This window comes from Plectropomus leopardus, chromosome 1 (genome assembly GCF_008729295.1).
Source record: "Plectropomus leopardus isolate mb chromosome 1, YSFRI_Pleo_2.0, whole genome shotgun sequence".
NCBI lineage: Eukaryota > Metazoa > Chordata > Actinopteri > Perciformes > Serranidae > Plectropomus > Plectropomus leopardus.
Window position 1 is genome coordinate 14272957 of NC_056463.1, and position 26094 is coordinate 14299050.

The following is a 26094-nucleotide window of genomic DNA, read 5'->3' on the forward strand; positions in this document are numbered from 1 at the left end:
TAGTGATTTCTGTTAAGATACAACATAAAGTTAATAACCAGTTATTTCACTGCAGTGATCTATTCTATGTATTCATTCATTTACTGAGAAAAAAATAGCTTGTTCTCTGTTTTCAATTTGCAAGTTTTCCGTGTTGCATATTGCAGCATTTGGGGGTCCTTTGCCAGAAAATGTGGCGCATCAAACACTTCATTTCCTGCATTCTGGTCATTTTTGTATACACCAATTTGTGCCTTTGCTGCACTAATTTATGGTGTGAATGTCATTAATGTCCGCAAGATAAAAGCCCTCCTCTAATTTCATGGGAAGTCGGAAATAATCCGTAGGCCGACATGCAGCCCTGATCAAATCTGAGTGATAGGCAAACTGTGCTATAGATTTTCACATAACGATTTTACACAAATGCATTCAATTAAATAAAAGAAGATTTTGTCATTATTATTTCCTATTGCACCAAAGAGAAAGGGGATGAAGAGGAGTGAGTGGGTCGCCGGCAGCGTCACATGACCGTGTTGGGGTCGGATATCTCACTCTGTATCCTCGTCGGCAGATGTGAGTGTGAGCGCAGACACACACACACACAGACAGGAGAGCGCCTCCTGCAGCAGCGCACAATGATCCACCTCCTCCGCTCTCCACCCGGCTCTCGGAAAAGCTGTCACGGATTAAATAAAGTCGTCAGTTCCTGAGAGAAGCGCCGAGAAGCCTCTTTTTTTTTGTTTGCAACAGCAGAGGAGTTCACCAGTTTAACTCCCATCCCGGACTCTGATCTGAAGGGGTTTTCCCTCCGTGTTCAACCATCGCCTCACCTGCACAGGACAAACCATGCGCTCCCAGGCTGCGCTCCCCCGGTAAGTCGTCTCTAGCTCTAACTTCTCTAACTTGGAAATTTTCATGTCACAGGCAGGGGAAAAACTTGTAAATCAAGAATTTCATTTGCACTGTTAAGATTTTAGTGATGCAGTCGTATATAAATATGATGGCTACTGTTGAGAAAATTATTAATTATTCAACCTAAAATAAATAAATTGAAAGATCCGGCTGACTTTTTATTTAACGTTATATCTCTGTACCATTTTCCTAATGACAACACTGTATATAGTAGTCATGTGTATCACACAACGAAGTTTCTATCACCTCTAACCTATTTACAAAAAGTAGTCAAAATTCTGTGCAACAAGATATTATTATTCATACTCTTTCGCAGGCTTGAGGCCAGTCCCTCAGCAACATAAGGAATTTTCCATCAGAGCCTAGAAAGGCCTGATCTTTGCCCTCTCTGTCATTTTTGCAGCATTAAAAACAGTGCAAGTTCACAGCTGCCAAATTCCAGCACAGATTAAAAAAAAAAAAAATCTTCAAGTTAAAATGCTCCTCCTTATCTCCCATGGTTGTAATTATAAATCCATGATGCTCGTTTTAGGAATGAGGATGTTTTTTTCATGCAGATAGTGAGAGGGGGCCCAGACATCCGGTCACGTTTGACAATAACATTTAAAGGTCCAGTATGAAGAATTAGGGGGGTATATTGGCAGAAACGGATTACGCCGAGTCCATTTTATTTATTTATTTTCTGAAAATAAGAGTCGATTTATTTTTGTTATCTTAGATTACGGCGTTTATATCTACATAGTGAGCAGGTCCTGATCTATGGAGATCGCCAAGTTGCACCAACTTATTTCTACAGTATTACAGAACAGACAAACTAAACACTGGCTCTGGATAGGGCCATTAACATTTTCACATTGGCCTCCATAGTTTGCGGCCCCTTCGCAACGAGAGCCTTGGTAAATGCTGATTTCTTAACGTGGAACGGCCTTATGCAGTGTTTTTATTGGATTAAAATCACAGGGTCCATTTATTTAGAGAAGATGAGACCTCTGCGGATTACTTAGCTCCTGGTAAAAATCTCCTCAACTTCTAAATCTGAAGTTATCAGAGAAAACAGATGAACACACATCAGCAGTTGCTGGGCTATCAGCTCGTCTATGACGGTCAAAACAGCATCGCAAAAACTTATTTGTAGCGTAAAAGTTTTTTATTCAATGTTTTTTACAGTTTTAATCACCGGGCCCCTTTGTTTTGGAGAAGAGAACTCTGCAGATAATTTGGCTCTCAATGATAAGCTCTTGAATGTCTGGTTCAGAAATAAGGTTAGCACACATTAGCAGGTGCTAGGCTAACAAGGTCGGAGAAGCACTGATTTGTAGCTTGAAACTGCTTTATTCAGTGTTTCTACAGTTTTTTTTCACCTGTTCTGATTGTTCTTGAGAGAAGAGCCTCTGTAGATAATTCAGCTGAACGCTGAACACTGAAGGAATTCTAACTGGGGGAAGTTAACTGGTTGCAATATGCAATCCTCGCTCCTCGATGTCATTAAATCAAACCCAAATCTTACACACTGCTCTTTAAGTTCTGCAGAAATGTGTCAGGGAATGGGTCTTTAGTTGAGACGTTCACCTGATTTGTCCTCCTTTCTATTCACAGGTTTACCTGCTTCCTATTTCTCCTCTTCCTTCCCCCTGTTTTTTCCTCCTCCTCTTCCTCCCGTCCCCAGTGGGTTCTTCAGCGTGTCCCTGTGGTCCTCCCACAACAGACAGAGGCTCGATCTCCCCCTCACTTTCTGTCTCCGGCTCGCTTGGACGTCAGCTCCCCCTGTGACCCAGAATGCCACAAGAGGGCCCCTCGCCCGAGCTATTGGGACCTGCGACGTCTTCTTGCCTATGAGACACTGCACTCTGATGGTCATCTTACTGAGACTGCTGTTGGGATCTATGGCTACAAACCCGGTTCTAACACCAGCCCGGCCTACTCCTCGGGGTCGTCTGGAAAGTCTGAGCAGTCACATGTCAGGAGGAAGCGACAAATATTCGGCCACGATGGCCGTTTTAGCATTGCTGGGCAGAACTTCCTCCTTAAATATCCATTCTCAGTGGCTGTTAAACTGTCCACTGGGTGTTCTGGTACACTGGTGGGGGACCGTCACGTTCTCACAGCTGCTCATTGTGTCCATGATGGTAAAAACTATGTGAAAGGAGCCCAGAGGCTGCGGGTTGGGTTTCTGAAAACCAAGCAACGAGACACACAGGCTTCCTCCTTTAATCTCCACTCTAACTTCACCAACCATGTCGAAGGTGGTTCCGCTCCCTATGCCCCACCAACTGACGACAAAATGAAGTTCCAGTGGATCAGAGCCAAACGCACCCATGTACCCAAAGGATGGATTAAAGGGAATGCCAATGACATTGGGATGGACTATGACTACGCTTTGCTTGAACTCAAGAAACCCCACAAACGCCGGCACATGAAGCTAGGAGTCAGCCCCCCCGCTCAGAGGCTGCCCGGTCGTCGAGTTCACTTCTCAGGATTCGATAATGACCGTGCAGGCAAGCTGGTGTACCGATTCTGCCGAGCTGGCGAGGAGACGTCAGACCTGCTGTACCAGCACTGTGATGCTCAGCCCGGTGCCAGCGGCTCAGGAGTCTACGCACGGATGTGGGATGGGCGGCGCCGGCGCTGGGAGCGGAAGGTGATAGGTGTGTTTTCTGGGCATCAGTGGGTGGAGCGACAAGGGACATCTCAGGAATTTAATGTAGCGGTGAGAATCACGCCTCTCAAATACGCTCAGATCTGCTACTGGATAAAAGGAAACTTTGTGGACTGCCGAGAGGGGTGAGGGGTGTAGCTAAGAAACCACAGGCCCACTTCACCCTCATACATCATACTGGAATATCTAGGGCCGCAAGAATACACTCTTTCCCCCCACTACTTCTAGCACTACCGCAACATCAATATAAACATTAAAATTTTGTTTGTTGACGACGCTCTAATGCTGCGTTCACATGGATTCAGACAGACGAGAGGTGGCAAACACCTTAGAGCTGGCACGGGAAAAACAAACAGTCGGCAGGACGGTAAAATTAAACATCCATGATGGTATGTTGCTATGGTTATGCTGTATTGTTTACAACAAATAGAACAAGACATATTAAATAGAATTATTTTATTATTGTTATTATTTCATGTAACTGTTGTAGTCATGTCCAATAATTGTCGCCTGTTGTTTCGCCTTGTGTGCATAAGCTACATAACATCCAGCTGCTGCACAGGACAGCAAGAAGTTACAATGTTTTAACTTTCAATGCCATCTAACGTCATTTTCTGTCACTATTTCATCAAAATGTGTTCTCTCAGAAAAGCATTTCCCTCTTCTTGATGCGTAGCGCCTCCTGTCAGGGTTACAGTTAGGGCTGGGTGTTTGGGTCAAGGCCCTGACACACCAACTGATGGTTGGCCGTCAGTCAATGTTGGGCTCTCAGTAAGCATTTGTGACCTTAGTCACTGTGGTGTGTCACAAACCATTGGCTCTTCTTTTCTTTTCGCGATTCAGCATGTTGAAATACTGACTTATGGAGCCCGGCAGTAAATAAAATCACTCTGATTGGCCGTTCAGCTCAGTGCACAATGAGAGAAATTATAGGGAGGGAATTAAACAAACTGTTTAAGTCAAGAGGGAGTGAGGTCGAAAGAAAGTTGTGATATATAGGTATGTTTGTTTTCTTTAGCCACTGAGCTCTAAGGCAGAAATGTTTCCTGGTGGTTTGTGTTATTGTTCATTTGCAGACGGTAAATATGCTTTGTTCGGTCAACTTTAGATTGAGTTATTAATGTGCTAAATGGCTAACTAGTGTCATGGCCGTCTTCCATTTTCCCTTTCTGAATGATTATTACAGACATCTGTCTGCTGGAATGGGGAGTTATTTCCTCTCAAGCAGATGCAAAACTTTCACGGTTCGGTCTGGTACAAATTTTTTGCCAAGACACGGCAGCATGAAGCGATGTAGCAGGGGGCTTTCATCACCTCTAGTGCTCTGATGTCGGTTTGGTGTGTTTAAGCCTTAAGGTTTAGGTGAAGGGAGCCGCATATTAAAGAGGAAAAAGACTTTGAAACAACACCGGCCTCACCCAATCATACCGCCCTGCGCTCGACCACCATGATGATATCTGGTTTGCCGCCTACCATCTCCCTGATTCCATATGAACGAGCAAGACGCAAATATCAACAATGTAAATATAGACCTGATCCTGTAATAACACTAAATTATGTAAACAGGGCTTATTCATGTCAGCTATATTTAGTATCTTTGCTCACATTTCTAAAACATGAAAAAGTAACATTCATGCTAAATGTTTAAGTCGTGGTTTTGCAGGACAGAGGCAAGTTTATCTGCTTCTTGGAACATTTATCTGGATAAAGACCCTCTGATTTGAAACACGGACAGATGTATGACAACAACAGGCCTTCAGACGACAAGGAGGAGGACTGGGAAAACCGTCTCACCATGCATTGTAGCCTTTCTATTGTGCTAATACTAAAGATTGCACTGTTAAAACTCTTGAAGTTTTTCTACTGAAAATGATTTTTGTGGATGAATGTACAAGTCAGCAACCAAAGGTGCCAACAGTTTGTCTCCAAACTATCATGTATCTCCTCTCAATGGACGCACCAGTTATGTACAAGCAGCGCTCTCTGTCGGCTAAAAAAAACAGCGTTTTGGAAGAATATTCAACTCGTTACACACAATGATATCAAATGACAGCAGATGACTCTTTCCAAGGCTGCACATTACTTGTTATATGAAGCACATTTTGAGTGTTGTACTTTGATGCTTAGCTCCCTCTGGTGGCAGATATAAAACACTGCAGGTGTCCAACACTATGCAGACTGGACAAATTAATGAAATATATACTTTGAAATAAGTATCTGTGTCACATATTTCTTCTCCATTTGTCATGCAAAACATCCCTCACACGCCACAGTCTTTGTTTAAACACCGTTTGTTTTATTTTGAATGTCAAAAGGCATTTTCAGAAATGCTGTGGGGAAACTGAACTGTGTAAAAAGCCGAAATGTGAGGACCAGCTCCAATGACTTCTCCAGCAGCGACACATTCAACAACACGATCAACCAGGACTCTGAAACTGCATCCTGGGATATGGCACATAGAAAACAAACTGTGACTCACTTTGACAGCTTCGATGAGGGCACAGATCGACATCATGAGAATCAATTTTACTCAAAACCAGTCTTCAAATTTCATGTAGGCTCGAGAGGGATCAAGTACACTTCGGGGTAATGTGGTGAAGAGGTTATAGAACATAAAATCTTTCAAAATCTCATTCCTCTTCTGAGATCTTACGAGTTTCAACAAAACAAAGAAAGTAGACTGAATGTGTGAAACTTGAGCAAAATTCAAGTAAGCACTGACAAAGAAGCAGGATTTAAAGCAAACTTAAAACTGACTCCTGTTATTGAAGTCGAGTTAGAGGGGACATAAAAGTGTACCCATTTAAAGATGAAAATGTCAGTAATGGCGCTCAAACAATATGCCAATTCAAGTCGACAGCAACATTCAGTTGAAGAATCAGCTACATTCAAGTGAAAAACAACCGCAAATGAAACAGAAGCACCAAGGAGCTGATTTAAGGGCCAAGTTTGCAGGCAAAGCAGAAAAATGGGCACATGTATGGCATTTGTGTAAAATAAAGATTCTTCTGAGGCACATGGCAGCACCAGTGATCCGGCTGTGTACACACTGTTTCCTCTCAAAAGTAGTTTCCTCTGCATTGTTTACACTAAACCTGACACTTGACTGAAGCCGTTAATGTGAAATTCACCACACAGGAAAACTGATCCTCAGATGTTCTACTCAGCACTTCCTGATAAAAAGTTTTTTTCTGCTGATGTCTTTTAGGGCTGGGTGTTGGTACTTGATACCTTTGAGGAATTGCCCAAAATAAACTAGTAACACATTAGAATCAAATCATTTTGAATCATTTTTCCAGTCAGATGAGCAGATCTAGAAAAGAAATGTTCATTTGTATGGTTGTGCTGGCAACCAATCATCACAAGCGTTCTTTGATTTAATGTGACATGTTATTGGACCGCTGCAACAGCAACAACCCATACGAATTGTGGTGTGGTGAAGACGAGCGACATGTGTTTGAGATGGCAGTTCAAGCTGCCAACAAGACATTCAAAAGTATGGCTTTACTACACGTCTGTGAAATCTGATGGCATTTGACTCAACTGAATGCTTCCATTCACATGATGGAAAGTACTCTATTGGTATCAATATCACTTTAAGGGTATGGGTAATAGGGGTGGGGGGTAACCCCCACCCCAAAAAAAACAGCATAGTATTGCAATATTTTTCACACCAATTATATAAATTACAAATATTTCAAATACAAATGTAACTTTTGTTAGCTGACCAGAATGATAAAATTAATTGATTTTCAGTTCACTGGATACATTTTGGTGCAATAAAAAATAACTAAAGTGAAATGGAAAGACTATGTTATTAGATAAATGTTGACAGATGTTGACAAAGTTTTATTTTGGGGAAGTAATTTGCAGTTGAAAATAGGTAATAAATTGCAATATTGCAATTTATTACCTATTTTACAATACACATATTGTATTGTGGGGCCAGTTAGTGGGCCCCTAACTGTTATCGCAATTTTTAAAACAATACCCAGCCCTAATGTCCATCAGTATTATGAACTCAACCAGGCTTGGATGCTAATCTTTCTGTTAAGCACCGGCTGCAGGTTGGAGCTGGTGAAGAAGAGGAGGCTACTTAAGTGGAACCAAGAGTAAGAAGATGTTCGGCAGGCGTGACTTCACAGAAAGGCAACAACATGCAAGGCAACCTGTTTGTAACACCATTCTGGTAACTGAGAATACATGAACTGGTAATGAGGTGACGCATTTAGGCCTCCTGCCTTTGAGTTTTCATTAATCACAGATGGAAATGTCACAATGAAAATATCCTCTGCAGTCAAATCCACACGAGTGTGATGTGAATATGACACATTTGCAGTGGGAGAAGCGTCAGGTCCTGAGACGTACCAACAGAAATTGCTCAGCCACATTTGCTCTGTTATCTACATCCAATCAACAAAGAGATGGACCTAATGTGGTGTGGTCCTCAACATCATTATGGTTTAAGCATTCAGGCACCAAAATAAGGTAAAATAAACATTGACTGGATCACCTTGAAGAAGACAAATGGGTCATACACTGTAGCAAGGAGTATTTCAGCACACACTTAAGTGTGGTCAGACATCAGTAATTTGATGTGAATCATCACCTGGTTACAGCAGCAGCAGAAATTTTACATGATTAACGTAAAAACAACCGGAGCAGGCAGCGTGTGTGACAAGATAATATCAGCCAGGGTCAAGCCTCTTTTTTTCTTTTTTGGGTGTGCTTTGAGTTTAAAGGTGCCAAAACTATCTCAGTCCCCTCTGACTTGTCGACAGCCTGATGTCAGTTTGTACAGACTGGTGTTGTAACTGCCCTCCAGATAGCCAACGATGTAAAAGAAGCAGATAGTAAAAACAAAGTAGCAAAAGTGGGCGAGGAAGAATACAGCAATCTCTGCAGAGGCGGTGGATAAGAGAGTACCAGGAGGTTTTCCTACAGGCTGATCTCAAGTCTGTTTGTGGGAAAGGTTTATTCCACTAGGAGGTAAAAATCCAAGCCGAGGCTCTGCTTAAAGCAAAACTTTGGACAGTTTGGTGGGAAAACCTACACCACCCTGTTATCTGCCCTTTAAATATGAAGCTACTTTATAGGAAGCTGGGTTAGCTTAACTTAGCTTGATGACTGGAAATGGGGAAACTGCTAGCCTGGCTCCCTCCAGTGGTTACAAACTATAAACACATCACCTTTGTTTAATTTAAAACAAAGTCCAAGTGTGAAAATGAAAATTTGCAGTTTTACGCTTTAAGGTTATGTGCCTGGCCATCTCTGAGCCAATAAAAAGTCTGGTACATAACCGCCTGTAAAGCAGTGAGCTGACATTTTTACACTCTGACTTTTGGTTCGAAGTAAACAAAGGTGGTATAAAGTGTTAATTAAGCCCCTTTTCCACAGAACAGAAACCCAGCAACACCCCCTAATATCTGGCTTTTTGGTGTAATGGTAATAGTTACAGTTGGCATTCACACCCAGGTCAAATGACTCTGCATTAGTCATGGGTATCATTTGGCTCTGGCTCCGTGTACGTGCTGATTTCTGCCTCTTCACTGGCAACATGCACTGATGCGCCACCACAAAATACCGTCTATCATTGCCCAAGCAGCACTCGAGCATAATTCCAAATTAGTCGAAATTAGTCCCCACCAAGGGACTGAATGGGTAAGATTTATGAAAAAAGTCATAACCACCGTAAAGTTTTCACAGGCCTCCATGCTACTTTCTATTGTTTAGTAGCTGGTTTTCTGGACAGCCGTGACGTTGAATATGACACACCAGTAAAAAAAAAAAAAAAATAGAAGGGCATACTTGTATGCTGCAGTCGTTTGCACAGCTCTGGTCTGCTGGAAATGGAAAATGAGTCTATAGCCAATTTTTAGCATGATTTATCCTTTAAAAAAACAGTGTGGTAACTCTGTTGGAGTGGGGTATATGTGAGTTATAGAGGTGCCGGCAGATTTTGTTACCAATGGACAGAGCTACTGTGCTAATGTTTAAGCTTACCATCTTTGAGCTGTGGCCTGATATTTGATAGACAGACTGTCCCACAGAAATTTCCCAAAATGTCAAACACTGGCTTTAAAATCACCATTGAAAACATGCTTAAGATGTTTGGGGTAGCGACAGTGTTTGCGTCCTGCTACCCCAAAGAGCTGCATTAGTTTCACAGGTTCTAGATTTAAGTTTAAAGAGCCTCAAGGTTGAAGCAGAACAGATCAATCAGCATCTTGGGCACGACTCTTTCCACTACTCTGCATCACTTATCTGGTTTAACTGACTGTCAGAGGCCAACTCCGCTCGGTGATTGGCCGCCTGCACTTAAAATATCTTTGGTGAAAGTCACCTCCTGGCATTCCCTGACTTCCTTGTCGCCTAGCAACAACATAACACAACATGCTAATGTCGTCAGCGTGGTAATGCCCGGCGTAACTCGAAATAGTATACAAAATAAAAATATTCTTTTAAATAGGTATATATAAACATTGCATTAAAAATAGAACCGTATCAAAACACGATTATGAGTTCATAGTCTGTCCCTTAACCTCCAGGCGTGAACGCTAATCGACCCCTCCGCTCCTCCACTTTACCAGACCTCCACCCGTCTCGCCTCCACATCCAGAGTTCTTGGGTGAGGTCTCACTGTGCCGAGCCTTTACTGCGACTTGAGCCCCAGACTGTTGGAGGACAGGGGGTAGGAGTAGGCTTTGCCCAGCACGATGCGGTCTCGGAGCAGTTTAAAAAGGACATAGTAGTTGCAGAAGAGAATAAGGCCCAGAGACAAAGTGTGGTTCCAGCGCTCAGAGCGCAGCAGAGAGTATAACTGATACAAAACCACGCTGGACTCGATCCAGATCAGCAGGTTCAGGATCCGCAATGGCTTGTGGAACAGGAACTAGAAGACCAACAGACAGGAAGAGAATATAAAAACCAGAGTGTATATAAGATCAAAGAGAGAAATATCTACACTCAACTTACATTTCGACACAACACTTTTGTTTTTGCTCCCGTTTTGAAAGATATAACTTTTTTTGTACTAAGGTATATTTCTCTCAAATTTTAGTCACAAATTTGTTGTAATCCCTGTAAATGCACACTTTTCTTTTTGAATTCAATTAAATTAGATAGAATTTTTTTATGAAGTCTAATATCACAAATCACAATTTGCTTTAGAGGCTTTACAGCATATGACATCCCTCTGTCCTTGGACCCTCAGAGCGACAAAGGTACCACCCTCATATCAGTGAATAACTTACAGGTTACATCAACTGTCGCTATGATGTTAAGTACATATACTCACATAAAACCTTGCATGAGAAACATCTGAGGGCAGCGCGACATTATAGGTTCCGACTGCTTTATAGAGAGATCGACTGTGTCGTACCAACACCCCCTGAGGCCAAATGGTACTTTCTGACCACCTGCAAAACATATTAACACAACAGTTAAATAATGACCACCTAAACCTCTGTGTGTGTACTAATGTGTGCACAAAGCGCCACTCACACATGCTGAGGTGCGTTGCTATAAGAGCCGTGCTCCAGTTTCTGCCAGCGGCCCAGGTGAGCCGCCGAGCGATGGAGCAGGTCGCAGTAAGTGGGGGGCAGCAGCTGACTCATTAGCATCACAAATGCATTGATCCAAACCATGATCAAATGCTCACATGACCAGCGCATGTCATAGTACTGGGTGCTCTGTTGGAGGAAAGTGAAAGGAGAGGTCAGTTTACCTCAAAATAAAAAGGAAATCAGGCAGCCTGAACAGTAATGGAGTGATGGAAGAGGGGAGCGGGGGCATGAAAACTCTACAAAATGAACATCAATTGATATAAAGGTGCAAATGAAACACAGATACCAACCTTAACGAAGCAGAGAGGCAGGAAGGCTACGTAGTAAGCACTGAACAGCGAGTTGAACAGCACTTCCTTGATGCGCCGGTTAAAGTCGCTCTTTAGCTCCTCCACCTCTGTTCGAATCAACTCCGGTGTGTGTGAGTGTGTGTGTGGCGGACAGGTGTGTGTGGGCATGTGCGGAGGGCTGGAAAATTGCTCTCTGAGGTTCTCTCGCAACAGGAAGAGGAAGTCACGTGGCCGAAAGAACGGGGTCTCTGTTAGGTCAGTCTGCTGGTGGTCTGCGGGGTAATCGCAGTCAGCCGGTGCCGTTTGGCTTTTCCCTCCCTCCTGATGGAAACAGCAAAGCGGGACGTACACACCAAATCTGGCGTGGGAGGAGGGAGGAAAGCGAGCGAGGATAACAGAACAGAGCAGCGAGTTTTAGTTTCAAATGATGGCAGAAGGAAGAGGAAGATGTCTGATGGGAAAACATCATGCATATTTAAAATGAGACACATTAAGGGAGGGCGGGTCCGCTTCCATTTCCATCAGCATCCACATAAAACAGACTCAGCAGCAACACGCTCACTACAACATCAACACTGCATCACTGCAAATGATCTGAATTGTTTGTTTGGAAAAAAAAAAGGTCATTATCTAGAAATATGTTTGGTGGCCAGAAGGGAAAATGGTTTTTTATCCATTAGTTGTATGATTTTTTTTCACGCTAATAAGTTTATGTTTTTATAAATGTTTTTGCAACCCGAGTATAATGTCGCAGCTTGCCTTTGAAAGCAGAGTTTTACATCTGCTTCACTCCTTGACCTTGTTCTTGCATGCACAGAATCAAAACAAAGCAATCACAGCTTTAGGGAGCTTTTCCCCAAAGTTCAGTACACTTGATTAGTATGAACACCGTGTACCATGCCCACCCGGGGTCTGGAGTACAGTTCATTTGTTCCTCAGTTTGTCAACCTATTAAATCAAAGTGTGGCCTTTAAGTAGCCTCAGTGTGTCGGGGTCAAACACTGAATGCAACAGGGAATGATTCATTTGTTGCTCAAAATCCACTTTTTGTAATGTCTGTTGTGATTTGTAGAATTTATTGTATGGTTTTGGGTTTGTTTTTGTTTTTTTTTAATTTTTGTATTTTGTATTTTTGTATTTATGTGAAAACAGCTGCATCCTGGGATGCAAGACGAATTTTTGATTTTTTTTTCTGACAATAAAGCAAAAAACAAAACAAAAAAAATCAAATGTGTGCTCTGGTACAATACACACCAGGTATGAATACCAACTATATCAAACCACAGAAGAGAACTGCTATTTGACAACAAAGAGTTATTAACCAGTTGTGAAACAGTTTCAGTACTGATGCCTCTTTATAATATAGCAGTGCAGCCCGCCATGTTTTTCTGACTCCAGTGCTGTTCTTTCATTCATACCAGTGCCAGGTGTTAATATGACAGTTGTGGTAACCTGCGTTTCCTGTGCGTAATGAAAATGTAACACGTGGTGGCAAACTAGATTCCAAAAAGCCACTACTTTGATTCCACCCCAAATTTGTGTGTGTGTGTGTGTGTGTGTGTGTGTGTGTGTGTGTGTGTGTGTGTGTGTGTGGTCCCTTCAAGCAAAGTTCTTATCGGAAACAGCCCTCTACCATCACATCTTTACACTGGAATCAGGGGCCACATCTAACATTGTCCTGAACTTTTCAAAGGGGTCATTTTGACATTTATACCTCTTGTACAAAGTAAGGTCAAGTGAGACTATTCAGAACAGACGTGAAAAAGGTATAAACACTTTTTGCTTTGAGCTGCGTTCAAATGACAACTTGCACATGCATATTGTCGCTTTAGAGGGTGGAGGTTATCAAAGACTCACGGGTATCCCAGGAAGAGGAGGTTGAGCACAGAATGGTTCTTGCAGAGGTTGACCAGCGTCCAGCAGAGCACCCAGCCGCACATGGTCAGCAGGCTGAGCCGAGCTGCGATAAGAACCACATAACGGAACAGAGATCCACCGCTGCTCTGAGACACCTGGACGAGACCAAATCACTCATAGTTACCAGAAAGACATCAGAGGGGTTTTATTCCTGAGGCGTGTACTAAAATGTGTTCACTGATTACAAGTCTGAATATTTACCTCTGAAACTATTGTCCACACAAGCCTCCTGGCCAACATGACTGTGATGAAGATAGCCAGGTGGTAGTCCATTAGGTGAAAGTTCTGTTCAAAAAGAAAAGAAACTATTATTAGATTTCCATGGAGACATTTCTGATTTCTACATATGAAGTTAGGGCTCTTATTGTAAGAGCTCTATATACACAAATCAGTGTTGGTATGTGCAGTGGCGGAAGGAATCTGTCAGTTTTCAGTTTTCAAGTTTTTTTCACAAGGGCAGGACAGACGAGGACACAGTGACCTTGACCTTTGACCAGCAAAATCCAATGAGTGGACATTTGTGCCAAATTTGAAGAAATTCCCTCAAGATATTCCTGAGATACTGCTTTCATGAGAATGAGACGGACGGACTAACATCAAAACGTGATGCCTCCAGCCAGGGCTGTCAAAGGCACGGAGGCAATAAAAGAAAACAAAAAGTTGAACTACAGAATGCTTATAACTGCAGATGGAAATTTATTAATCCAATTACATTTTTTAACATCCAGTTTAAAGGGAGATATTCACACATCCAGCTATCTTGTGTGCAGGTGCATTGGAAAATATAACTTTAAGGACCAAAACGTTAGTATAATCGATAAATTGTGATGCCGTGCAGTAGCTGTGTGTGGGATATTCTTTTCAAGACTTTTTTATATTCAAACACCAAAAAATTCCTATTTTAAAAGCAAAAGATGAGCCCTGTTTCAGATGGGCTTAGTGTTTCCATTTTTACAGTCAAAAAGAAAAAAAGCAATGATTTTAAGTTGGTGTGATTGGTGTGTGTTCTTACAAGCGAGGTAGAGGCAGCAGGATGACTGTATGGGTACCACCACACCGTCCTGTAGATGTTTATGTACTGGACAAACAAGGCCACCAACAAGTACAGAAAGAGGAGGAACTCAAACAGCAGGCTGCTGTCCAACGGCAGCTCAGGGATCCTCGAGTGACGGACCGGCTCCGGAGTAATGAGGGCCGAGAGAGGGGGCGCGGACAGACCCACCGAGTTACTGCTCCTGAAAGACAACACACAAACAAAAATACAAACACTCAGACACGTATCTGTGAAGCAGTTCAATGCCACATCACACCTACTCCACTTACATGTTTCTAAAATGTCTGACAGTCAATCCCCACTGAAAGCGTTTTAGAAGTGCTTTTGACATCCAGCACTCATGCATCTCAAAAACAGACAAGCTGCTATTTAAATGAATGTTTCAATCCACACTGACTCCAAGAAACTCACAGAGACACTTTTTCAGAGTTTTTCCTCATAATTTCATAAAACAAGTTGCTGGGAACTTGCTGTATATAATGTTGAAAGTCTCAGTTTTGATTAAACACTTGCTGACGGCATTTAAACAAATTATTTTTTGTTATATTTCAAATCTGAATTTCGACAGCAATATTTTAATTTTTGTTGTAAATGCACATCAGTTCCAAATATCAGTTATCGGTCTCATTCACTACTAACAATCTGTATCAGTATTAGACTGAAAAAACAATGTTGGTCAACCCCTAGTTTTTATCATACAAATATCCTGCTGTACAGATGTTTTCAACTTTTTAACCATATCTACACTGATTGACAAGCTTTCAGTCGGTCTGTGAGCTCATCTGTTTCACTACAGGCTGATTCCCCTCAGTTGCTACAGTGGGCGGGTAAAAAAAAAAACAAAAAAACAATGAATCAGCACATGAAAACACTGCTAAATTTCTTCCCATGGAGCCGACATGAAACTATTTTGGTTCAGTAAATTTCTAAAGTCAGTCAGCTTGGTGAAGGCAGGATAAGTCCATTCAGCTGCTGTGACAGACGGCTGAGACATTTACAGAAGACAGAGTCAGCGCAGATTGGAGGACAGGATGCTCACGTGCTGCTGACGTCTCGCTTACGTCTCAGTGCCAGTGGGGATTTCCAATAAGTGCTCAAAATGCACCCACACGATTTAAGATAAATCTCTTTTTTTTTGGAGGAAGCATCAGCCCAAACTGGTCAATTACATAGCAAATATCTCTATCAGGGCATCCTTCTAGTTTTTAAAAAAGTATCATTCTAGTGTCATTTTAGTTCGTCATTTTTAAGCGACATTTCAAAAAAGTTCAAGCGTCTCAAATCAGTGTTTGTTGATTGTCTTTTTTTTTTTTACACGCAAAAACTGAATATCTTTATGTCGATTGTCGATAAATTTTTAAAATTTTTTTACTATTTTTGAAGTTATGGTGGCCGTTTATCACAAAGTCATGACATTTTTTAGACTTAGACTAAGTTATTTATAAAGAATGTTAAACATGTTACTTGCCGCTTTTAAAGAGGATGCTAGGAGGTGTGTATGTTTGATTTAGTAATTGAAATGTCAAAAAACTGTAGGATGGGGTCCAACATAGTCCAATGTGACATCTTCAAATGTCTTGATTTGGGTGTCCAACAGTCAAAAACTCAAAGATATTCAGTTCAAAATAATGAAAATATGGAAAATCTTCACTTAAGAATAGCTGGAACCAAGGAATGATTTATATTTTTGCTTGAAAAAAAGTCTAAACAATCGATTAAGTATTTTTTTGTTCAATCAACTCTAGTTGGAATTACTACACTAAAGTAAGATGCCCTGCTGACATGCAAAATGTACAGACAAATGTATGATAAATAAAGGCTGACAATAAAACAGCACTTTTGAAACGTTTGACAGAAGTTTCTTAAATTATTACTCGTTGGTGGCCAACAAAGAGGATTAAAGCCTTGCTGTCATAAGATCTACAGTCTAAAAATGGATTTTTGTCTACAGACGGTTCAGAGAAATCTTGGATTTTAAGTTAAAACATTTAATTCAATATTACGTGTGTGCCCACCTGTTCCTGAGGCCGGTACCATTGCCGAGGTTGCCTCCAACCAGAGTTTGCAGGGACGGCAGAGCAGAGCGACTTAGCTGCTGTCTGCTGGGACCCCTGCGACCTCCTGGCATGGTCGCCAGTTATGGTGGCAACCACGGACGCCGCCCACCAACCAACAGCTGCCGGGACTCCTCGCTTTATCCTCAGTGAGCCACCATGTACAGCCAGGCCACTGCAGAGGAAAACAAACCAGACGAGATCGAGTCAGAGTGCGAAAAGCAAACATAAAATACAAGTCAGGTCGGGACTTAAAAAAAACCCAAAAAACAAATAAAAACCAACAAACCTGAGGCCTAATCAACAGCACTACAGCACCCTGGAGTCAAATTAAGTATAATTAGAGTGTGGATCTGTCCCAAGGTATTTACTCTACCTTACACATGTAAAAAGCAAACACTGGTGGAGTTAATTACGACCAGACTATTAGAGCACTGAGCAGATGCTCCAGTTTTTAAATAAGCTGGTTTTTCCCTGTACTGATCTTTTTATTTTTTTCAGTCTCCTTCAGGTTTATTTGCCAGTCAACATTACAACAGACTCAGGGTTTCCAACACATTCATTTATTCATGGTAGCCAACAACGATATCAACATCTGCCACCAAATATTGATTTTCTATTTTTGGAGCTGGACCGTTCATTAGGTGAGCTGTTGGAATAAAACACATAGCATTCAGTTACTGATTGATTGCACCACACTCTTGGAGCAAAAGGCGTCCTCGGGGCACAGACGAACAGCAGAACGCCAGCAGTAAAAGTGAAACTGTTGATTGCACTGATCTAAATGTGTGTTTGAAGTGTGTGTATGAATTTAAAATAATATCAGGGTATTTCAGGGTATTTTTGAGATAAAGATATTCTGGATGATATAAAAAAATAACTGAAAAATGTAAAATATACTGATTATTAAATACAAGAACATACAATTGAAACAAAGTAAGTGCTATAGTCTTATACGTCAGTATAAATGTAATAGTTTGCCCTGAAATAGACAGTAAAAACTGAACAAAAATTATCATTTCATGTCATTTCTTTAATTTAAACAACATGCTTGTTGTTGCCATGAGTAACAGTAAGATGTCCTTATGTGAACTAGTTAGAATATTGACATTATCATGATATTAATTTCTTTTTTATCATATTAAAAACTATACCAGTATTATTGTGAACAATATGATATGGCACAACCTTATTTCACTCAGCTGCTCCTCTTATCCATCAAACTGATTTTATCAGCTCTACAGATCTCAATCTCAACTTGTGCCCAACAGGTACAGAAAAACACGACGAGTTGGACCGGGTTTGGGACGAAGGTGTGCGCTCATTGGCCGGGTTGTGTAGGGCTTATAGGGAAAAAAAAATCGACAAGCTTCTCTACTGGGGAAATACAGTGTGGAGAGTTGGTGATACACCAAGCTGGCCCATTTTTTACTGAAGACGCACCCTGCGTCACCACATAGCTGGCGTGTCCCAGGCATTAGAAGCTGACTAGTGCTTTTTGGGGGGGTCAGGCTTGGTCGGCCTCAGAATCAGTATTTTGTGTGATGATCTCAGACGGGCCGGGTTTGGGCTTCAACTCTCACGGGTTAGTTAAGTTCAAGTTGTAATTTTTTTTAAGCCAGTTGAGAACTCTAATCGTCTCTCATAAAATCTACTGATCAATTATTCACCCCACAAACCAAAACTCCACAAACTGCTGCTGAGGAAAAAAAAAATCAACAAGACTTTAACCTGCGCTGCATTCACAGGCCCACAACCCCTTGCTAAAAACTTAATGTACTGGGCTTTAGGTTAGAAATCTGCCTGAAACACCAAATATATTCTACCGACACTGTCATGAACAAAAAATGGAGCCAAACAGATCTTTTACCACTGTTGAAAAATTTGGATTTAAAGTAGAAAAAAAGAGTTAAAGGTGTGTCTGTGAAAAAGCAACATGTGAAATAACCTTAAAAGGTCGGACTGCTTTGGTGCGAAATTAGTTGGGTTTTTTTCTCTCTGCTTCACTTTGAAGCATACAAACACATTCATTTCCATTCATGCATGGACAAAGATGTCAATGATGTCAGACTCAACACCAAACTATTGGTCTGTTTGGCACTGTTTTGATTATTCTTTATCAAACCTACTTTATGTGAGAGAAATGACATGTCATCATGACATTAACTGTGTCAGCGGTGCATTTCAACCTTCACAAACCTGCCAAGGTTTTCCCCAGAAAATCATTCAGCAGAGGTAGTGAGCTGCTCATATCCTGGCACATCTTGTTTTATGATCCATTTACTTCATATATGATAAAAACATGCATGCACTCATTAAATAAATATGAAATCTGTAATGTGAAATAGCCTCTGCTCTTCTTTAAAGATTGCTCTTGGTGATTTTTGTTGCACAGTTGGCAGTGAGGATGCAGACAGGAAAAAGGAGGAGAGAGAAAGTGGGGTATGACATGCAATAGAGGCGATGATGTGGTTATGTGGCACGCTATGTAACCATTCAGCCACTGAGGCGCTCTGCCCCTTCTGAATGTTTTGTGTCATTATTTTATTGTTAAAAAGTGGATTAATTTGTGATTTAAGAGTAAGCTGTCAATATTTTCATGCATGCGTGTCTACGGGTATCAGAAACTTAAACTAAATGCTTTTTAAGATCATTTTTAACCAAATGTCAGACTATCTTTCAGACAAATCATCTTTGTCTAACCTAAGCATGAGAGTATGACGGTTGTGGTATATATGTGGTCCCATGCAGAGATAGGTTTTATGTGAGAATATGGCTGTTGTAACATCAGTAATTTGGACTTTCAAGCACAAAAGCTTGAGTTATTTTTTTGGCAATTAATACCTCATAAATTCAAAGTTAAGACATTTTATTGACTATAAGGCCTAATATAAAATTAGATTTAAGAAATTTTAACAACCTGCACCTTGCTCCAAATAACAATTGCACATACTTGCTGGTTTTTGTAGCAACCCAAGGCAGAAAACTGAATTTGAATAAGTTTAAAACTGTTGGTTGTTTGCATGATATTAATGTGATGCCAAGTTTAAGGGTTTGGTTTGTTGTGCGGTTAAACTGTTTAGCGTGACACTGGGAGGTGTTTTTAACATCTTGTCTTGCTTTGTTATAAATGGGTTGGACAAAATAATATGCACACCTCTCAGTATAATGCAAAACAGCTCCACAACAAGCTGACTTTGGATTAACTGTACTTTAAAACAGTTTTGACATGAACTACATATCATATAATCCACGAATGCAGGATTCACAGCAGGGCTGTTGAGTTATATTGAATTTGTTTTTCGGTAAGTGTACTTAATAAACTGGCAAACGAGTGTACATGAGGGTTTCCCCCAGAGGTTTCACTTCTTACACACAGCAGCACTCATCACCGCTGCTACCAATCAGAAAACCATCCCAAAACTTTTCTGGTGGCAGCACAGAGCTACTCAAAGTCTCACTACTCCAAGTATCAGATCTGTTTATATGTGGTCTGCCTGCTTTAAGCTCATGTTTGCAATGACAAATTTTATGTGTATTTCAACATAACTGAAATAACTGACAGTGAGCTTTCATTCAATAGCTAACAAAATAGCTTTAAGGCATTTGCATCAGTGCAAGAGCTGTCAGCAGACACTTTATACAGAATATTTTCACTGTGAGACTGTCAAACACTGAAACTGACACCCTGTCAGCCAAAACACAACCTCAGGAAGACACCTGAACCTCTTCTCAGCTCCCAGCTATGAATGCAAATGCACCACTGCTTGTATAATTCATAAATGCTGGTAATTTTAGGCTTTTTTTGTCCCACAGCCTACATTTTAGCTCATCGCAGCAGGTGTAACCAATAACATTAATGACAGCTTGTCTCTAGTTGAGGTATGCCAGAGAGCCAGCATGCACAACACAGATGACACACCAGAATGGAACGAAGCCATTAATTATATCGTTATATTGATTACACCTGAACTTCTCCTGCTACGACACGTCAAACCAGCACAGAACACTGTGCTCCAACTTGAGCTTTGTTCACATTAAAAGTAAATGTGGTCAAAATCCATTTTTTCCTTTTTTTGCTCCAATTTGACACAAATTTATCTGTTTAATCAACCTTTCCTGTCAACGTTTAAAAATAAAAGCCCTCAACAACATTTCTGTGGACAAAATCCCATTCGTTGTTGACACAAGGCCTTTTATTGTGAAATATTTGCAGGATCGTGTTGCTGAAACTAACTGTGGAAATACAGCACTCATAGCGGCAGGCAGCCACAACAACACTGTAAGTGTGAACACCGTAAGCGTGCGGGACGCAGCAGTGCAGCGAGGCTGCCGTCAGGTGCTGCTCCCGCATGCAGTGTGTTCCAGGTGTTACAATGCAGTTTCTTCCTCATCTGTGCCACTGCAGTCTCTACCAAAGAGTAGCATGACAGTCAAGAGCACTCACTCTGCAGCAAAATCTGGAGACCAAAACATCCCTGGAAGCACACTGCACACTAACTAACAAATAAAAGAGTTTTAAAAACTGCTCGACTTGTAGCAACCTCAGCTGACTTGAAGGGTCTTCCACTGATGATTCGAACGTCTGAATTTCAGGGAGCAGCCCTAGAAATTTATGTTTTTTTCCACATCAGCCCTGTCTCTCAAAATATTTTCATTTCATACTCACAGACATGTAAAATGATAATGATGATGATGATGATATTGTTTTGTTTTTTTTTTTTTTCGCAATTTTGTGTCGATGTGTTGGTTTTTAATGCCACTGCATTGTGCAGGCCTGCAACACAGCCACAAGTTGAGTTGTTGCACAATGAGGTATTTTAAAAGCTACAAGCTGAGAGAACTTGTTCTGCAACTATCTATTATTGTCATTATCAGTTAATCTAGATCATCAATGAACTGCGTTTACTGCCTCTAAAATGCTACAAAAAAAAAGTTCATATCACCATTACAGCCCAACATGAGTGGATTAAATGACTTCTCCTATCTGAGAAAACATCTAAGGCTTAAAGAAATATTCTGTTTAATTTTAATATGCAATAAAGAAAAGCAAAAAACCCTCACATCCTTAAAACAATAACAGTTTCTTTCTGGTAATTGACTAATTGATTAATCTAAAAGATGGTAGCTCTCCAAACTTTTAACTCATTGGCTGGAAAGACTTGAACCAATTCTACAGATGACAGAACGATATTTGGCAATTATTTGGGTAAACGATTCATTTGGCAAAAATGTCAAACATTCTGTAGTTTCTGCTTCTCAAACACAAGGATTTGCATGTATTATTTATCTTATTTGATGGTCAACTTGATAGTTTTGAATTTTAGACTTCTGGTTGAACAAAACAAACAATTTGAAGACCTGGGCTCTGGGACGTCATTATGGACATTATTTTAACAGTTTAAAACAACTTATTAATTTATCCAGAAAATAAATGCCAGATTAACATATCATGAAAAAATTATTAAGTAAATTACTTAAGTCCAACCTGAGGTAATTCAATTGTAACTGAACTCTATAAAATATTGTATAATTTATCTTACTGTCATGCTCAATGGGTTAAAAAAAGTAGTCCCGCCCCACTTCGTCACCAGTGAAACAAAACAAAAACCAGAGCCAGATAACACCAAACTTCTGTGCATATGAACATTTCCTTTATGCTGTTTTGAAACATGATGGAGATGATGATACGGCACGCTCTGGGGCCAGTGTGTTGCTCCGATATTAAACATTATTGAGGCTGAATCTTCAACAGGAAACAGCCGTTAACACACACATGCTCACAAGGGACCAGAAAATACAGTTAAAAGTCAAAAGTGAAAACAGGAACTATGAAGTAGAGAAATTGACTACAGTGGAGGGATTGCAGGATGGTGTTTTGTCATTTTGTGGAAGTTCAACACGTTTCTAGATTTCCCCTCAACACACACGAAATAGTGCCAAAAAGCAACAGCTCAAGTACATTTACTCAGGTACCGTGCTTAAGTACAAATTAGAGGTACTTGTACTTTACTTGAGTATTTCCATTGTAAGCTACTTTACACTCTACTTTATCTCAGAGGCAAATATTGTGCTTTCTACTTCACTAAAGATCACAGATTTCTCATCCTATTCCCCATACAGTGACAATCATGCATCTCCAGATGTGCTGATGTTGAATGTTTGTGAGAAACTGAAGGACGACGTGTTGCATTATGTGTTGAGAAAATTCTCCAGCTTCTTCAGCTAAATATCTCTTTAAAAACGCTCATGGAACAGCTATAATGCATCGTCACAGAGTTGAAAACTGGGCTGTTTTACTGACACCATGATGAGTAATTTTTTAGAGATTGGCCCGCATGCTTCTGACAGGACAGTAAGGCAACAAACATGTGATGATCTCATAAAATATGATGCATTGCATTGCTGTAGATGAATCTACCCAACAGTAAACAAAAAGGTTAAAATTAGCACAACGGTCGGCATCTACAGAAGTAAAATGCATCATAAATATTGAATGCTGCAGTAATGTTAATCCAAGCACATCATATATGACAGTAAAACATAGACAGAGAACATTTTTGTATAATACATACTAGGGGTGGGGAAATAATTGATACAGCATAATAATGCGATATTTTGCTTGGCAATATTGCATCAATACATGGAAGTAAAGTATCAATTCTTTTATCAGATGAAATTTTAATACTGCAAATGTAAATAGACCTTTTGGTGCCTTCTGGAGCTAATCAATTGTTTTTTTCAGTGCACAAATGACTGAAGTGAGTTGAAAAGTTTGTCTAAAGTTTTCCTTTGGGGACATAATTTGCGGGAAAAAAGGGAATAAATCGTAATATATTTTATTGCAATACTGTGCACATCGCAATACCTAATTTTGAATCGTGACTTAGGTATCATGATATATTGTACCGTGGGGCCTTTGGATTCCCACCCCAAACAAACATATGATGATTTTATAGTTTATGATGCACTGCTGTAGATTTTACTGCTTACTGAGACCGAAAACTGATATTTGGAACCAATATGGATTTACATCAAAAATGAAAATATTTCTGTCGAAATTTTAGTTTTTGTTATATAACAAACTTCAACAAAAAAGTAGTTGAAATGCCCGCAGCAAGTGTTAAATCAAAACCTGAACGTTCAACATCATATTCTGCAAATCCCCTGCAACTTCTCTTTAAAGTTCAGTGAAAATTTGAAAAAATGAATGATTAAAAATAGCTCTCTGAGATTATACAAAGTAAAAGTTCCTCCTATGTTGACACTTTCTCTGCATGTATTTCAGACTTAGTTCCCTGGTGTTGGTTGAGTGTAACACGCTCACTGTCACTCCATAGGCGATACAGATAATCAGCAAAATGCCAAATATTGGCCCTGATAATGGGCCGATAATTTGTCAACCCCTACCCATCTACAGCAGTAAAATGCATCAAACATTAATGCAACAGTATTATTTATCTAAAAACATAATATATATAGCACAAAACACTAACAGGGAACATTTTTTGCACAACTAAAACTTCACTTTTGATACTTAACACTACTGTACTTCTACTTAAGTAAGGTTGTGAATGCAGGACTTGTAGTGGAGTTAATTCACAGTGTGGAAGTTAACATAAGTACATTTAAGTATCTTAATACTGTTAAAAGTAACTAAGAAGAGGTAATGTTTTAAAAATGAATAAAAATATGTTGAGCTGAAGTGTTTGCAAGACGGGGCTGCCTTGTGTTTTTTTGAAGACTTTGTTTGGAAGTGTTTTTCTTTTTGGTGTGTGTGCAGAGACTTGCTAAGACATGCAGTGAAGCTGCCTGTCTGAACCATGACACCAGGCAGCAGCAGCAGCAGCGGCAGCAGCAGCAGCAGCAGCAGCAGGCTTGTCATTTTGCACACGGCGGAAACTTGTGAACACACTTTAACAAAGACATTAAAAAATGTGTTTAAAGACGTTTGCTCGTGGCTAGCCGTTACCCTGCAGATTAAAAGCTAGACAGTGAGAAGAAAATACTAAAAAAGGCTCCGTTACTCACACGACACACGGGGGGGTGAAGTGAACGAGGATGCATCAGTCAGTTTTGTGGCTCCGAGTCCAGACAGCTCCGACCATTTCTCCGCCTTCCAGCTTCAATATCCGCGGCTGCTCTGCTGTGGCGACGAGCTACGACGGCACCGGCGATGCTGCGGGGTCGCTTTCTCCCCGGGAGGACACATAAAAACGGGTTTAAAAGTTAGCCCCGGGCTTCAGGAGCAACAGTGTAAATGCGCTGCACAGAGACCGACGTGGCAAACCCGCACCTCCTCTCTGTGCGGCGTCATCAGCGCGCGACGCAAACAGCACACTGCACAGTCGCAGTTTGATAAAACAAACTGCTGGTCTGGAGTCAGCGCTGCTGCCATGGTCTCAACTTTTATTAATGCTTTTAGTAATTATTCATCATTTTATTAATGTATTTGTGCTATCAAGGTTTGCTAATTAGCCAAATGAGCATTTTTTTTTGTTCTGAGAAGTACTGCACTTTTGGGAGTTTTTAAATACACATAGTTATACTAAAATGCAATAATTAGGAACTGTTCGTTATTAGTGAGAAGGGACGGGGTGGTGCAAACCTGGGGAGGCACTTCAGATAACTTTTTAAGCACTGGGGAAGGAGTTTTTTGTTTCTTAATTTTTTAAAATTATTAAACAAAAAAAACCCTCCCCTTTTCCTCATCTATTTATTTGTTCATTCTATTTATTTACTTATTTTATTATTTATTTATTTTTTCAATTTTTATGTGATTGAAAGTTCTTCATGTTCATTTGGTTGTGTATTTTCACATAAACCAATAAAAAGATAATTTAAACAAATTCTGTGAGTTTAAAAAGCATTTTTTTCCTCCCAAATTACATAATTTCAAGTGAAATACTGGAGAGAGTGTCATGCATTTTCCCACAGTCGCTCAGGGAGGCTCATAGAAAAATATTTATAGCTCCAGGGAGGGTCATGATAAAAAAATTTTAAAAATAAAATAAAAAATATACAGGCCTCCATATCCATCCAAGTTGTTTCTCTTTTGTGCTCTTTATTTATTTAGCATTATTGCTTTTTTTTTATTTTGTCTTTAATTTCTTAAAAATCAAAGTCCTCTGACACTTTCATGTTTTTATATGATCTAAAAAATGAGGGTACGTGTCCTCTGCATCCTTATGGATGACTTGACAATTCTGGCAATATTGTCTAGATTGGCTCTGAATTCTTCACTTGATTCCTCCAAATTCTTCTTGAATGACAATCATGTTACATTTCTCAACCTTGTACACAATGTTTAATATACAAGTGTAGAAAGTCCCAACTTTTTCCCTTCATTAACTCATATTCAAATGTAGCTGTAATATAAATAGCTTAAGTGTGGAAACAAAATATATCCCTTAACATTTTTTTCAATGTTGTATTAATGTTTATGTTCCAGGTTTATGTTTAAAGTTCTGCTTTTCATATATTTGACTTGACAGTTCACGAAATTAAGGCTAAATTAGCTTTGAAGTATTTGTTTACAAAATATTTGGGTTACTTAGGCTTACGTATATAAGGTCTAGTCAAATATTGATAGGGGACTACTTTTGAGTCTGAGCACCAATTCTTTTCTTTTTTTATTTTTTTTAAGTTAGGTGTAATATTTATAAGT

General features: G+C 40.2%; 2 protein-coding genes across 2 annotated transcripts; one reads left to right on the forward strand and one right to left on the reverse strand.

The window, feature by feature from the left end:
* Window positions 1-568: 568 nt before the first annotated feature.
* Window positions 569-5761, forward strand: LOC121947954 (serine protease 23-like). Its single transcript, XM_042493163.1, has 2 exons — window positions 569-851; window positions 2488-5761. Exons 1-2 carry the CDS (start codon window positions 826-828, stop codon window positions 3674-3676), a joined length of 1215 nt encoding a protein of 404 aa, XP_042349097.1. The 5' UTR covers window positions 569-825; the 3' UTR covers window positions 3677-5761.
* On the reverse strand, window positions 5642-24717 carry tmem39a (transmembrane protein 39A). The gene is made up of 9 exons (XM_042493151.1): window positions 24459-24717; window positions 16389-16602; window positions 14332-14554; window positions 13521-13604; window positions 13260-13414; window positions 11403-11760; window positions 11051-11238; window positions 10845-10965; window positions 5642-10439 (listed from the first exon to the last, which is right to left on the reverse strand). The coding sequence occupies exons 2-9, from the start codon at window positions 16499-16501 to the stop codon at window positions 10200-10202; spliced, it is 1482 nt and encodes a 493-aa protein (XP_042349085.1). The 5' UTR covers window positions 16502-16602; window positions 24459-24717; the 3' UTR covers window positions 5642-10199.
* Between the last annotated feature and the right edge of the window lie 1377 nt (window positions 24718-26094).

What these genes read in the sequence shown, in the direction of transcription:
- LOC121947954 (XM_042493163.1), top strand. Translation starts at nt 826, where the DNA reads ATGCGCTCCCAGGCTGCGCTCCCCCG. An exon ending in TCCCAGGCTGCGCTCCCCCG is followed by an intron (nt 852 to 2,487) that starts GTAAGTCGTCTC and finishes TTCTATTCACAG; the next exon opens with GTTTACCTGCTTCCTATTTC.
- tmem39a (XM_042493151.1), bottom strand. Translation starts at nt 16,501, where the DNA reads ATGCCAGGAGGTCGCAGGGGTCCCAGCAGACAGCAGCTAAGTCGCTCT. An exon ending in TGTGGACAATAGTTTCAGAG is followed by an intron (nt 13,415 to 13,520) that starts GTAAATATTCAG and finishes GGTCTCGTCCAG; the next exon opens with GTGTCTCAGAGCAGCGGTGG. An exon ending in CTCCTCTTCCTGGGATACCC is followed by an intron (nt 11,761 to 13,259) that starts GTGAGTCTTTGA and finishes CTCCCACGCCAG; the next exon opens with ATTTGGTGTGTACGTCCCGC.